At 34.0% G+C, this 16,209-nt stretch overlaps 3 protein-coding genes across 5 annotated transcripts in view; 2 read left to right on the forward strand and 1 right to left on the reverse strand.

The window, feature by feature from the left end:
• The window catches only part of LOC133324543 (small ribosomal subunit protein uS14), a 133,849-nt gene that overhangs the window by 102,952 nt on the left and 14,688 nt on the right, over positions 1-16,209 (forward strand). The gene's annotated exons all lie outside the window — the stretch shown is intronic.
• On the reverse strand, positions 1,538-4,367 carry LOC133324545 (mediator of RNA polymerase II transcription subunit 6). Its single transcript, XM_061533387.1, has 4 exons — positions 4,171-4,367; positions 3,934-4,108; positions 3,757-3,862; positions 1,538-1,860 (listed from the first exon to the last, which is right to left on the reverse strand). Exons 1-4 carry the CDS (start codon positions 4,365-4,367, stop codon positions 1,553-1,555), a joined length of 786 nt encoding a protein of 261 aa, XP_061389371.1. The 3' UTR covers positions 1,538-1,552.
• On the forward strand, positions 8,778-12,623 carry LOC133324541 (N-alpha-acetyltransferase 80). Of its 3 annotated transcripts, none has more exons than XM_061533381.1 (3): positions 8,780-8,901; positions 11,768-11,867; positions 12,035-12,623. In XM_061533381.1, exons 2-3 carry the CDS (start codon positions 11,835-11,837, stop codon positions 12,536-12,538), a joined length of 537 nt encoding a protein of 178 aa, XP_061389365.1. In that variant the 5' UTR covers positions 8,780-8,901; positions 11,768-11,834; the 3' UTR covers positions 12,539-12,623. The 3 variants fall into 3 exon arrangements, with proteins under 3 accessions (XP_061389367.1, XP_061389365.1, XP_061389366.1); XM_061533382.1 differs by having other exon boundaries at positions 11,812-11,867; XM_061533383.1 differs by lacking the exon at positions 11,768-11,867 and having other exon boundaries at positions 8,778-8,901.

Consider the following 16,209-nt stretch of genomic DNA (forward strand, 5'->3'; position numbering starts at 1 on the left):
CACACAACGCATGTCGGTTGTGGTGAAGACTACCTTAAATAGTCCTGCACGTAAAATGGCAAGAAAAAGTACACTGGGTTCAACTACAACACATTTGCAGCAGCAGCATCAAAGAAGAAGTATGATGGCCACACGAAAATCAGAAGCTAAAGTTGAGTCAGGTGTTCGCAGAAGTATGTTACCGAGTAGTAAAATTGGAATAACAAACAATATGAAAGCTGGGAGAACAGGATTTCTGGGTACAGTTAAAGAAATTCCAACACAAAAGAAATCAGCAGAGACAGCGGCAAGCAAGGTTACAACAACACAACCAACAACGAATAACACAGGCATGTTGAAAATTCAGGAGAACACAGTTTTATCTTGTCCCTCCTGCAAGGAACAATTTCGCATTAAATCATTGTTAGATGCCCATAGACGTTCACATGAGGGTGATAGTGCACCGGCCCCTAAAAAGCCTATTACAACAACGGCAACCGTTAAACCCCCGCCGCCGCAGCCATCCTCCACCAAACAACCACATTCCATACTCGATTCGCATTCAAATAAATGTAAATATTGTGATAAACAATTTGCATTGGTTCGGGCCTTGCATCAACATCTAATGTTGCATTGCTCCAAAATTCCACCAGGTGAAAAAAAGAAATTACAATTCACGGAATTAGATCATGTTGAAAAGGCACGTTTGCCAAATGTTTTTCATCGCGGCAATAGTAATGGTCACAACAGTGGAAATTCGGTGCAAGCAACACCTCGGGTGGCAACTAAAATGAGTGCCCCAACGACTACTACTACAGCACAAAAAGTTTCACATACTGTGAAAAAACCGGTTGAACCTTCCGGTGAAAAAGGTAGATATTGTATGTATACATTCGTGATTGTCCCACAAATATTTATTGGTAATATAATTTGAATTATAATAATTTAATTATTTTTATCTATAGATACAAGAGGTAAACCATCCACAGAAACGGCAGCCTCAAACACTACTGGATCACAGTCCTCTTTAAATAGCACCACCAGCTCAACGGGTATTTGTGGATCTATACAAAAACCTAAAACCAAATCTTCAGCACATTCGGGAGTATATCGCACGCCTAGCAAAACCGTACCATGTCATATTTGTAAATTAACATTTAAAAGTATTCTGGACTACACCAATCACAGTCTATCGACACATGGACAGAAAAATCATAACTCTGACGAGTTTTCAGCCGAAGATGAAATGCAAATGACATAAAAAATCCCTATACAAATGGAATGGAAAAATTACCTATATTAATTACTTTATTATACACAATTTTATTAATTTAGATGGAGGCCACCTAGGCGTTCAGCAGCACACCCACTTAATAATTATCAATTAAAATCATTACTGCAAGCAGTAAATGATACAAAGAGGGAAAAAAGGGACACATTATTTCCTTATATCAAACGGATTTTCATTATTTTTTTTAATTTTATGTTTAATCAACATTTCATACGCTTAAATAAAATATTTTTTTCTAATATTTAAATATAAATTACAAAATTGTTTTTTTTTCACATAGTCTTATGTTTTTGGTTTTTTCTCTGGTGGTGGTTTCATATCGACATTTTCTTGTTTAATATCTAAGGCTTGTTGATTACCACCTGATGGACTTGCCTCTGAGGGATTATTACCACTATTCCCTTCCGGATTATTAATATTTCCATCTTGTAACTGCTGTTGTTGTTGATGTATTATTGGAGGAATAGGTGGTGGGAATTTACGCAATAATTCCGCTAATAACATGTCAACTCGTTGCATTTGAAAAACGGTTCCATTGTCATCTTTGGCAGTGGTTTCTTTTTTAGCCGTGGTCTTGTTTTTATCGGCAACTGGAAATAAAATAAATTGTGACATTAATGGAGGTAATGAATATCAGACTAGCTGATAGGTTAGCAGACACACATAGTACGCGCAACTAGAATTAAATCCCCTTGAAAAACCGGATGTATTCATTTGACACCGGGCGGACCATTAGTACTTAAATTAAGAAAATTGGGTGAAAATCCAATTGACGACAAGTTTTTCCACGTAAAGCTATGTCATTGTAAAATAAGCACTAACGTTGGTGGACGCTGGAAAGAGGTTGTTACCGACGAAAACAAAAATTCACCCTATGAACAACAGCCGAATTGACTGCAGACAATGAAACCTTTTCAAAATGCAACAAGTGACTGGCTATTTATTTTTATCGACTCTTCAGCCGTGTGAATTGGTTTTTATTTACTTCCACATCTTCAAATATTTTTACTCTCATAGCTCAAAGCTCGGGGGAACTACGAGACGGAACCGCTTTGTGTGGCTTGTCAATTAATGAACCTATATTGAAATTTTCTTGCGAGGAGGCCTTTTATCTTTTGGCCAAATTACAGATTTTTCAATTGTAACATAGCTCTAGAAACTTTAATATACTTGAAATAATTCGGGATCTGTATATGAGGGCTATGTAAAAATGGTCAAAGGTAGAACCCGAAACACAACGATTGGAAAATACGTTTAGGACTACATTGGGAAGAGTCTTTTATATGAAGGCAATGTATTCAATTTTACCGTCCGATACCGTTCGGATGGGCCCTACTGTGATATAAACATATTACAGTAGTTTTGATATAGCTGGCTTGTTCGTAATTGCATTTTGGATTTAGCTGCACAAAATGTATCTCGTTAGCACTTTTTCTCAGATTCCCTCTCAAATATTTCATTCATACCTGCACATTAAATATAACGGCTTCGGACATTTGTACTTTTTCCCTCTACTAACTTAAAATTTTTGTATTTAGCTGCACAGATAATATCAAAATAAATACCAGTAAGGAAAGTAGTAATGTCGGACTGGGCCGACTATATGATACCCATCATCACATTGGGTATATTCTACATAGTCTCCTAACAGACGTCGCCTTTTCGAACGAACATTGACATGAAATTGAACGAAAGATATTTAGGGACTTTGGCGCACCATTTACATTAAATGGGACGAAAATATATATGGGAGCTACATCTACATCTGAACCGATTTTCACGAAACTTTGCACACATAATTCCAGACTTAATTCAGTACGCTGTGCCACATTTCGTGTAAATCGAAAGATATATAGGGACTTTGGTGCAACATTTACCTTAAATCGGACCAAATTATATATGGGAGCTATATCTAAATCTGAACCGATTTTTCCCAATTTCAATAGGGTTCATCCAAATTTCATCCAAATCGGATGACAAATGCGATCTGTACTTTGTTTACAATTAAACATCAACAGACGTACATGCATAGATCGACTCAGAAAGTGATTTTATGCATATTTTCAAAAGGAACCATGGGTCTATCTCGTTTCCTTTTGTCTGTTACAATCATATGCACAAAGACATAATAGCATGTACCACAGTGTGGTGTAACATTGTCACCTATTTATGTAGTGATTTCATATACGTGCAGCTTGAGGCAGGTAAGTAATTTTAGATATCTGCACTTTTGACTTTCCTGCACTGAAATTTTTACAAGTGTTGTAAAAATGCAATTCAAGTCAAAACTGCTGAATAACTAATAGTATATGGATTATATAATAGTATATGGACTATATACAATCGGATTTCGATACAAATAAATATGGGCACATTAAGATTTGTAAAAGTTCGATTAAATGTTTTGCTCTTGTCCAGGAACAAACATTGGGAAATATAAATTGGTGAAATGTGTTATGGAAATATCGTTTTTTTTTTTAACTTACGTTGCTTATTTGAACTAAAGTCCCACGTGTAACCCTTATTTGGATGATAACGTGAATAACTACTGGCTTCCTCAAATGCAGATTGTAGGTTTGTAACAGTTGATAACTACAAAAAATAAAACAACGTATATTTAAATATAAAATTATTATATAAAATCAAATTTTCTTTTAACTTACAATACGTGAACTTATAACATTTCCCAAATCCGGTGCCTTATATACCGTACCGCCAATAATATAATAATCAGCCATTGGTGTTGCCTCATGTGGATTGTGTCTGTGTTGCTTGCGTATAACATATAAAATGGGTTCATGAACGTGCAGCAATATGTATTCCACACCGACCATATTGCTAGAAAAGAAACATACAATTAAAATTAGAAATGTGTTTTCAATTAAAACAAAAAGACTTACTTTAAATTATCCAAACTTAAACGCTGCATACGAATAGTTTCATTATTGCTAAGATGATCATAGAATGGATTTGATTTACGACAAAAATAATCCATAACATTTGTTGGATCCAATGAGGCCATAATTTGTGTATCATGCCAAGAGACCCATAATGGATTCTCCTGCGAAATTGGTGGTGGTATTTGTCTGGGTAACATTTTGCCAAATGTGGAGATCTAAAATAAAAAAATATATATATGGCATTAGCTGTTGGTAAATTGAAAAACAAATAGGAGGTTGCAAGTTTGCCAGGGAGGGTATGCAAAATATATATAGAGGAGACAATCGACTCTGGTCACTTAGATATACACGAATTGAATTTTTTTGATGTTTGTAAATTTCTCGATTCTGACACTAAAGCCTTGGGCTTAACTCTAGTTTAGTAAAAACGATCAGATTTTTCTGAAATTTTTTTCAGAGGTAGGTATTTTTACCCTAATTATGGGGATATATTTTTTTCTTGGGGGACGTACCCGGTTACCCGGTTATTTGACCCGGAAGTTCGGGTACGGGTACCCGGTTATATCCGGTTCTACGGATCCGGTTAATATAATATGGGTATCATTTTAAAGGTTATAAAAATACCTTTCCATTGAGTGGTAATATGATGTTATCTCAAACCATTTTGGAGATATAGTCAAAAAACTGGGTTTTGGTCCCCGATTTTTTTGAAAAACTCCCTTAAAGTCGAACTTGGGCCCATTATAGTACCTCTCTAACCCAAATTCAAATGATAGACCACAATTTGCCCTTTCCAAAATGGTGCGATATGTGGCTGTATCTGTTGTGGATCAAAAGATATGGGCCTTAGAACCCTACAAAAACAAGAAAATTCTGTCGCGTAGCCGGTGTTGGTATCTGTCCATAGGAGAAAGTCTTAAATCCCCGGCCGAAGGCCGGCTACACAAAAAATATTCTATTTAGAAGGATTTTCTGCCGCGTTAGCCGGTGTTGGCATCTGTCCATAGGAGAATGTCTTAAATCCCCGGCCGTAGGCCGGCCACCCAAAAAAATATTCCATTTAACAAGAGATTCTGTCGCGTAGCCGGTGTTGGTAGCTGTCCATAGGAGAAAGTCTTAAATCCCCGGCCGAAGACCGGCTACACAAAAAAATATTCTATTTAGAAGGATTTTCTGCCGCGTTAGCCGGTGTTGGCATCTGTCCATAGGAGAAAGTCTTAAATCCCCGGCCGAAGGCCGGTCACCCAAAAAAGGATTCCATTTAACAAGAGATTCTGTCGCGCAGCCGGTGTTGGTATCTGTCCATAGGAGAAAGTCTTAAATACCCGGCTACACAAAAAAATATTCTATTTAGAAGGAGTTTCTGCCGCGTTAGCCGGTGTTGGCATCTGTCCATAGAAGAAAGTCTTAAATCCCCGGCCGAAGGCCGGTCACCCAAAAAAATATTCCATTTAACAAGAGATTCTGTCGCGTAGCCGGTGTTGGTAGCTGTCCATAGGAGAAAGTCTTAAATCCCCGGCCGAAGGCCGGCTACACCAAAAAATATTCTATTTAGAAGGATTTTCTGCCGCGTTAGCCGGTGTTGACATCTGTCCATAGGAGAAAGTCTTAAATCCCCGGCCGAAGGCCGGTCACCCAAAAAAGAATTTCATTTAACAAGAGATTCTGTCGCGTAGCCGGTTTTGGTATCTGTCCATAGGAGAAAGTCTTAAATCCCCGGCCGAAGGCCGGCTACACAAAAAAAATATTCTATTTAGAAGGATTTTCTGCCGCGTTAGCCGGTGTTGGCATCTGTCCATAGGAGAAAGTCTTAAATCCCCGGTCGAAAACCGGTCACCCAAAAAAGTATTCCATTTAACAAGAGATTCTGTCGCGTAGCCGGTGTTGGTATCTGTCCATAGGAGAAAGTCTTAAATACCCGGCTACACAAAAAAATATTCTATTTAGAAGGAGTTTCTGCCGCGTTAGCCGGTGTTGGCATCTGTCCATAGGAGAAAGTCTTAAATCCCCGGCCGAAGGCCGGTCACCCAAAAAACACCATGCTATTTAAAAGAGATGTCATGTAGAAAGATTTTCCTTGTTTTATAGGGTTCTAAGGCCCATATCTTTTGATCCACAGATACAGCCACATATCGCACCATTTTGGAAAGGGCAAATTGTGGTCTATCATTTGGGTCCTGTTTGGAGAGGGACTATAATGGACCCAAGTTCGACTTTTAGGGAGTTTTTCAAAAAAATCGGGGACCAAAACCCAGTTTTTTTACTATATCCCCAAAATGGTTCGAGATAACCGCATCATATTACCACTCAATGGAAAGGTATTTTTATAACCTTTAAAATGATACCCATATTATATTAACCGGATCCGTAGAACCGGATATAACCGGGTACCCGTACCCGAACTTCCGGGTCAAATAACCGGGTACGTCCCCCAAGAAAAAAATATATCCCCATAATTAGGGTAAAAATACCTAGGGGAGAGGGGGCACCTTTGAACGTGGGGCACCTTTGAACAGCGCTCATAAAATCTTGGTTTAATATTTTTCCGACCCGCAACCACATTTTTGTATATGGCAATCTTGTTCTCTATATGCGTAAACCACCTTGGCTTGCTTTTTCAGTTGTCGAAAAATTGTTCATGGGTGACCATGTTTTCTCAGTGTCATTGTAAACTTTTATTCGTTTGGTTGTAAGGGCGCAGGAAGAATTCTGTGATAGTTTTCTTTCGTCAAACAATTTTTTTGCATTCCAACAATCATTTCAAACATAACTAATGTAATTTCTTTCATATATATTTATTACAAAAAAATTAATTTTAAATTTCCGTAAAATGCCATGGGTGGGGCACCTTTGAACATGCCCATTAAACTCGAGTAAAAAAATGAGTTTTTAACTTTTGGCTTCGATTTCTCAAAATTTCAAATGGGCTAATAAGATTACGAAATTAACTGTATTTTTCACCATATTAATTTGTATTTTTAAGTCATTTTATGTTTTAATAACTTTTGATCTAAATTTTTTAAATTTTGAACATTTTTTATATATTTTTTAATGAATTAATGCATTTCTGATATGTATGAATAAAATACATACATATTTGAACATAAACACTGTAAAAAACCATGTCGTTCAAAAATGCCAACCCCTGTTCAAAGGTGCCCCCCTGGGGAGGCAGTTTTGAACACTTTGAGTTCGTCCATTAAAACATTAATAAAATATATTTCTAAAGCTTATAGTATGTCATATGTATATTCATTTTAAAGGTTACACATGTACCTATTAGTTAAAATTTATAAGATACCAAAAATGATAAAATAAAAAAATTTATAAGGCTTGAAAGCAAAAAGTGTTCAAAGGTGCCCCCCTCTCCCCTACCTCTGGAAAAAATTTCAGAAAAATTTGATCGTTTTTACTAAACTAGAGTTGTTCCAAGCCTTGTATGCCGATAGGGTCTCAAATCATAAATTGCCAAAATTACAATTTATCACAGCTGTTTAACGCTATCTACAATTGGCAAGTAATTTATTCACTAGGCTACATGGAGATGACACCTGTGTTGACCAAACCATTCCTAATGCAATAATAATCAATTATTTATTTGGCAATTGATTCTGCGGGACCACCGGCTTTTTCAGTTTATACTCGGTTTTTTACTTTGTTGTGCTTTCTTCGTCTATTGTTTTGTTGTATAAACAAATTGTTAGCAGCACGTCATTACTTTTGATCTATTTTGTGCACTTCCTATTCGCGTACACACATAATTGGAGGTCAGTGCCGCTATGGCAGCAGACGCGGAATGCACGTTGTTTACTTTATGTTTATGTGGACACTTGCATTATTTTTACATTTCATTTTAGTGATTTGATTTATCTTAGTTAATTTTGTGCTTCTGTGCAAAGGTTGTGTAATATAAACGTTTATTTATTTAGTTTTCAACCGAAATCGATGTGTTTGAGTCGCGTCCGGTCTAGCTACTAAAATATACCAGAAATCAACAGGTAATATGTATCATTTTTCGAATTTCACTCTTTACCGTGTTGATGTTGACGTTGTTGTTATTGCACCTTATTTGTTTATAAATATTGGGGGGATTTTGAAAATAAGTGAAAATAAATTGTTGGTGTGCAATGAATTGCCTTCAAACTTTTTTTGAGACAAATAGCTGGGAAAATAGAGATAACATAATCGATTAAGTGTAAAAATATATGAATCGATAAATGGCAAAATCGATTATTGATTAAAGGAAACCTACATTTACGCCGTTAAAGTATTTACTTTGCTCGGCAAGGAATATCCCAGGCTATAGAATGTAGCTTTATTGAAACACTGGGGAACTAATTAATATCACATCCTTTCAGTTATGACCAGTTCCAGTTGTTTTGAAACCAACAATAACAAAAATATAACATCTTCACATGACAAACGATAAATGTTGTGATATAAACGCCGGCGGCATGCCCTGCCACTAAAACACGACGGCTTCGAACTTTGATTTCGATCTTTTGCGAACAAAATAATAACAAAAAACAACAACAGATAACAAAAGAAACAAAAATAAAATAGAAAAGAAAATTTTTTTTCGTGTGTTGTGTGTTTTTATATTTCTCTGTTTTCAAAATTTATTGGGAAAATAGGAAAATTGGTGGATTTTTCAGCCTCAGTTCGTTCTGTGCTTTGCATCGTCGTGGCGGCATATCTCAGAAAGAAAAACAACGTAGAACCGAAATTATGGTAATAAAAATTAATTCGAAATAATTTTATACTAATTTGTGAATACCGTTCATCATATGTGGAAATAATCGATAATTGTTAGGTCGTAATATTCATTGAGAATTGAATTACTACCAAAAATAAAAACTGTTGTGCTATTGTTAAATGTTAAACTCATACAGCCTTGGTAGAAATAATCATCCTCTGGATTGTGTGCTATATTGTGTGGTAGTGGTTCATATCCTTTGTTGTCGTTTATGGGATCTGAATGTGAAAATTGCCTCCGTCTGTGGATAATATGTAACGGGCCCGTCCATTCGTCCCCCTTTTTGTTGTAATACCTTCTCTACTGTCTGTTGTTTAACTTTACATCTTATGCAATATCATTTGCGATTTCCAGCATTATTGCGAATCATTCCTCCAATATGTGCGTGCGTATCAAACATTCCATACATAGCTAGTCCATTGGCAAACAACAAATTTCTGTCTGTCCTCGCATCCGCACACAGAACTGTTGCTATTTAGCCTCTATTAACCTTGATTTATCTCGGAGTCGTTTGGTTCGCCTCGAAATTGACATGAGTTGACTTAATGCGTGCCAATGTTTTGTTTGTTTTCTCCTCTCATGTGCGAATACATTGGACTCATGGAACTTGTGTGAATGAAAAGAAAACAAGTGGTTGTTGGTTGGTAGCGGTCGATTGGTGTTTATATTCGTATATCTATAAATACGCATGTGAACATGAATAATGCATGTTCAGCAATTATTGCTGATAGATATTTAGCTGGGAGCATCAGATAGTTTTTAATTTTTTTATTCATTCAAATTTAATATTTAGTACAATACGTAAATTTTTATTAACAAAAAAAATATGAAGATATTTTAAGTAAAAGTGAATAATTACAATAATTAATATATTCATTATATATTTATATATCTATGGTGTAGGGCGTCATTCTATTATCAACGCCTTGAAATACTCAACGGAGACCCCATAAAGTATATTTATTCTTGATCGAAATAAAATTATATGCCGATTCAGCCATGTCACCCTGTGTTTTGAATTCATGATAATCCTCGCAATATTGAAGATAGAGATTTGCAATTTTGTTATTGCTTCTAGGATATTTGGTATTGAAAATGTATGTAGGTCCACGTTTTTGGGTAGCAGCGAACTTTTCTATCTTGATATGGGACTACCCCTATTATCCTGGTGTAAAAAAAACTTCTTTCCAAACTCTATTTAAAATACTTTAATTACTTAGCTGTCTTGTGACAGAACATTTTTTGCATAAGCCGAGCTTAAAAAAAGATTTCCAGGCGCGTCGGTATTGCGCGTTGCTCTTCCTATTTGAAAGACCATGTTTCGAAATGTTCTCTTCCACTTGATCTGCGTGAGCTATCTGTTGGCATGATTTTATATGCCTTTTGTGCTGGGACATCCTCATCTATCCATATGACAGAACCGGTAGTATCAGCGTTTTGTGGAGTGTGAGTTTGGTCTGGCGAGAGGTGGATTTGTTTCTGAATTGCTTACTTACACCATAGTAGCATCTGTTGGCCAACATTATTCTTCTCCGCATTTCAAAACAGATGTCAGTAGTTTTATTTATGGCGGTACCAATGCATATAAAGTCTTTGACTACCTCGAAGCTGTATTTCTCAAGTTCCACACTTGGTCTGTCACCTTGTCTGAATCCTCGTTCGGTATTAAAGGGCACCGATAGGTCCTTTCCGACTTCAACTTCTGATCTTGTGCCAGTTAAAGTTACCCTGCATAGTCTTATTCCTTCCAGGATTTGGGGCTGTGTGCAAATCTGGTCTTTGGTAGATTTGACAAGTCTGAAGCCGCATTGGTATGGTCGAATAATGCCATTGGCTTCAGTCTTTCACACGTCACGCTGGATAGCACTATATATGCGATGGGAAGGAGGCTAATTCCTCTATAGAGGCTAATTCCTCATCTCCCCTTTTTTGTGAACGGGAAACAGCATGCATTCCTCTAACCAAATTGTACTAGTCAGCTGGTCCATGCTCCTGACCAGCATCTGACCATCAATCTTGAATAGTATGACTGGTAACCCATCGGCCGATTGATTGCTATTCTGACCTCATCTTGGCTAGGTTGTATGCAAACCGTCATCTCCTATTGGTTTTGGAGTATCTTCTTCACGGTCACTATTTGATACTAAAAGCTTATGTGATCAATTTGTTCCCCTCCTTTCAGCAGGACACACATCTTTTTGTTGACCATTGAGAGGCAATATTTCATTAATTCGCAAATGTTTTTAACCTCCAAACAGTATTGCGCCCTTTTAAAGTTTTATCAAACAGTAGGAAGCAAATCGCACTATGTTATATTATGCATTAATTCACACATACACAGTTGAGGCCATAGAACATTTTGATCTCAGTATTTGTGTCATATAACTTATAATTGTGTCATATAACTTATAATGCAAAATGTATTTTTTTAATAAATTAGCAACAGTCCTTCCTTTAGTTCTATCCTTGAATGATAATATACAATAATAATATTTTAAAAACAATTTTAATTTTTAATTTGTTTCTGTTTTATTTGTAATTCATGGCCTTTACATTTGTTAACATTTTGTAAATGTAATTGTTTAAAGAGTTAAATATCTCTCCTTTTGTGCTCTCCTTGAATACAATGTTTCATTTTTGTGTCATAAATTCGCCGCAAATTTAAAAATATAAATTTTTCCTCTTCCATTTTTAATAAGTATTGTCAAATAAATGTCTATCCAAATAATTAGGTCTTAATGTTGAGTCCTGTATTTTGTAATTGGGTAAAAAACCTATATTTCCAAAAACAACGCTGTCGTCTTTACTAAAAAATAAATAAAAATTCTTTTAATTTTTTAGAGCACCATAAGAATTTGTATTACTACATTAAAAATTGTCTTCAGTATTTGTAGTGGCTTTAGTTGGTATGCGCTATATAAAACCGGAACCATACTATGAGGTATTTCTACGAAACAAATTCAAATTAAAAACACAAAAATGTAGCAGAAATAAATAATAAAATTTTAATCATAACTCCAGTAGTAGTATTATACCATTTAAAATTTAATATTCTATAAATATTTATTACATCTTTTATTTTATTATGTTGTATATCTCACTATAAAGGGTCTCCCACCATTTAATGAATCCGGCAGTCCCTTCAATGTTGTGCCAATACATCAATATCCTGAGCTAATGAAGGATACATGCGCCCTCATCAATTCCGAATGGCCACGAAGTGAAACGGCGCGCATGCGTTCCCTAGAAGCATCATGTGATACATTACCCTGCAGTTTGGTTCTAACAACCGAAGGTCTCAGCCGTGTTATTGCCCATTGCAAGCTTAGTCCAATACCATCGAAGAGTAAATCGTGCTTCATTGAATCGGTGGTGGTGGATAAGAGTTGCCGCGGTCAAGGTTTCGGTAAATTAATAATGAAATTTGCCGAAGATTATTGTCGTGTCGTATTAGATTTAAAAGTATTATATTTGTCAACAATTGATCAAGAAGGTTTTTACCAAAGAATAGGTTATGAATTCTGTGCCCCAATCTCAATGTACGGCCCAAGACATTGTGAATTGCCCAGTCTGCAGACAGCCAAAAAGAAATACATGAAGAAAGTTTTATAGGCAACAATCGAAACAGGAATACATGCAAAACGAAAGGTAAATAATACAACAACTACAACGAATACTACGGTTGCAGTAAGTGTTTAACTTTTTCCAATGAAATACAGAGTAAAAGAAAGCTAAGCAAAGCTAAAGATACATACTACTACAACAACAAAAACAACGCATAGTTAAAAAATCAAGGGGGAAACCATTAGAGCTATTAGAAACAAAATAAATAAATCACAAAACAAAATACAGAGTCCAAAGCAAAAAACGAACTTAAGAAAAAAAAAGAACAGTAATAACATCAACATTTTAATTAGATTACAACATAAAAATATTAATTAATATGCTTCATTAAAAGTAAATGCCATCTTTTATCTATTTAAGTTTTTATTCACATTTCCATTTCTTATAAAGAAATCATATATACTTATTATTATCATTCTTTTTTCTCGTATTCTTTTTATTTTGGTTTGTCTTTATTACTGTTTATTGTTTGATTATGAACTTTTTTGAAAATGTATTTCTCTTGGAATATTTCTTTATGCAATGATTTTAGTTTTGAAGTTTAAAAACAAGTGAAAACCTGTATTTAAACTTAAATAACACAAAAATCATAGTAACAATGGCTTTATGCAGATTTACTTCTTGTAAAGAAGAAACAAAACAACAAATATTATTAAGAAATATTTTGTATAAGAATATAACTTTAAAAATCTATTGTGAATATGTAAGAAAACATGTAAAAAAGTAAACAATTTTTTGTCATATTTAAAATTATTTGTTTTTATTTAAGAAATTATATTATTACAAATTTAATTTGTAAGTCCATAGAATATTAATAACTTTACTGTGAATATACCATACCTACGTATTTATAAGCAGTAAATAAATATATTTTTGCTACATACATATAAAGAAAAATTGCTCAAATAATTTAAAAAAAAAATTGTTTTTTTTTTGTAATATTCTAATAAAAAATTATTTTTGAATATTACAAAAACTAACAAGAAATTGTATAAAGAATTTTATTGGTTCGAAATAAGGACATCAGATCGGCTGAGTATTTTTAAGTATGGAATTAGACTCTATACAAAAAAATATATTTATTTTCAGATGTAATTTTAGTATTGAATATATATTACATTAGAACTTTTTACCGGGTTAACTTACTTAATGAGGATTTATTTGACATATATGCAAAATAATTGACAATTGAAACCTGGTTTAACGAAATCCTGTTAAATGTAAACGTACTATTAGTCTCCTTTTTAATAATTTATTGAATTCATATTTAAAATCAAGTTGAAGTTTCATATCGATTTAAACCTGTTGCCCCATTTAAAATGTATTAAGGCCGTCGTATTAAATAGATTTTTGTATATGGGGCCAATAAACCAGAGGGGTTAATGCTTTTGAACAGTCTACGTAGGCAGTTCGTTAAGTTCTTAGCCTAGCACAAAAAGCGCAGTATAAACAGAAAAAAGTTAAGTGTTTTGGAAACTTCCATCTCTGTTATGAACACATGTTAAATTTTGTTTCGATCTGGTAACTCCTTTATATACAAACAGGTGTTCAAAAAAGACGCATCCGCAATTTTTTTTTTACATTGAAAGCACGCATTTCTAAATTTTCCATAGTAAAAAATTGCGGATGCGTCTTTTTTGAACACCTGTTTCTATATGAAGAAGTTTCCATATCAAAAAATATTTAATAAATTGCATCCGTAATTTTTTTACATTAAAACACGCATTTCTAATTCCATTGTAAACAATTGCGGATGTGTCTTTTTTAACACATTTTTGTATATGAAGGAGTTGCCAGACCGAAAAAATTTTAACATGTATTCATAGCAGAGATGGAAGTTTCCAAAACACTTAACTTTTTTTGTTTATACCGCGCTTTTTATGGTAGGCTAAGAACTTTCCGAACTGCCATGTTGAAGTATATTGAAGCAGAGATACTGTGAGAGTATTTATATAAAATTTTATATGGAAGGTTTATATAAATAAGAACCATCTTTGTCTACCTTGCTTCATTTACCCTGACACAAGATACCTACAAAATTTAAAAGGCATCTAACTAGGAGATATGGGCTATCACAAGAAAACATATTTATCGTTGTAATCAGGAAGTATGGATATTCACAAGAAAAAATATGTGTTAAAATATTTAAACGATCCGCTCCGGATCATAAATTATACCCTCGATGAAAATGTCCCTCATCGAAATATTGGTTTTAGACCACATGTTTCATTGGACCAAATCCGTTTCAGAAAATTTGGAGTCGATTTACACATGTCCGTCTCTCTGGCTGGTGCGCACGATAACTCTCGAAGGGAATAATCGATTTCATCCAAACTTGGCACACCATAGGGTGAGGGTATATATATGTCGACAGCACCGACTGACACTTTTTTCTTGTTTCCCTTTGTCTGTTGATATCAACATAAATCTTTCTATATTTAAGATAGACATTTGAAATTGTACACATATTTCCAATACACAGGGTCTACCTGAGTTGAAGAATACGAATGTAGGCAAGTATAATGTCATGCCATTGATCTTCACCAGACTTTAATTTCCACCTTCAACTTTATCCCCAATATAACCGCATCACTCTCATTATTCGGTATATCAAGAATTTTCAGCACATCTTCCAACCGAATTGACTGTAATTGAATATATGGATTCTCAAGATAACCCGAACCCGAATCGGCTGCAATTCCATTTTTCGATTCTTTCTTATTTAAATAATTGACTGTAGGAATAGGAAACGACATAGCAAATAGGGTATTAAAAATTCTACCCGTCCGAACTTAACCTATTTTCACTTGTTAGGCTGCAATAAATTGTGTATTTTACAGAGACATGGGATGGAGTGGGATTGAATCCTTCAATTTAAATAAACAACACCAAAAGAAAAAAACGATATATTTTTGTACAGATCAGGTTTGGCGTGAAATAAAGAAATATACGAGTTGTGAGTAACACTGAATAGACTTAAATTGGAACCAGATGGAGATACATCAGAATATACAAATGTAAGATGGATTGAAAAAAAAACAAATTTATTTTCCATGGATTTTGTAAAATTATTAATATAAATGAGATGGTAAAAAAATAAAACATTTAAAGTTGTAGGTTTTAAAAATTGTAAAAAGTCTAAGAAAAATGAAGGAATATTGACTTAATAAATAAAGAAAAAAATTCCCAGAAATAATGACGAAAATGTTTTTAAGAAACATGTTTATATAAAATATTTTTATAGAAATTATTTTATACAAATGCTTATAGAGCATATCTAAATATAGAAATGATAAATTATCAAGATTATCTATAGAAAAAAATAAAACATTATATGATAAGAACAATTATTAAAAAATATTTACAGAAAAATATTTTTATACAAAGTATTTTCTAAATGCTTATAGTGCATATCTAAATATGTAAAAAAATTAATATCAATTATCAAGATTATCTATAAAACAAAATATATTATGGGAAATATCTACTAAATACTTGCGTGTAGTGTATATCTAAATAAATAATTAAAACAAATAAGAAGAATAAAAATATATACATAAATCTTCCATTAAAGCAATTTACAAAACTAGTGGACTTACGAAATAACAGTTTTGTTGCAAAATATAAAAATAATTATAATAAATAATACATAGTCATAT

This window comes from Musca vetustissima, unplaced genomic scaffold (assembly GCF_032173495.1).
Source record: "Musca vetustissima isolate MV318-11 ecotype Yass unplaced genomic scaffold, APGP_CSIRO_Mvet_v1 utg4171, whole genome shotgun sequence".
Classification (NCBI taxonomy): Eukaryota; Metazoa; Arthropoda; class Insecta; order Diptera; family Muscidae; genus Musca; species Musca vetustissima.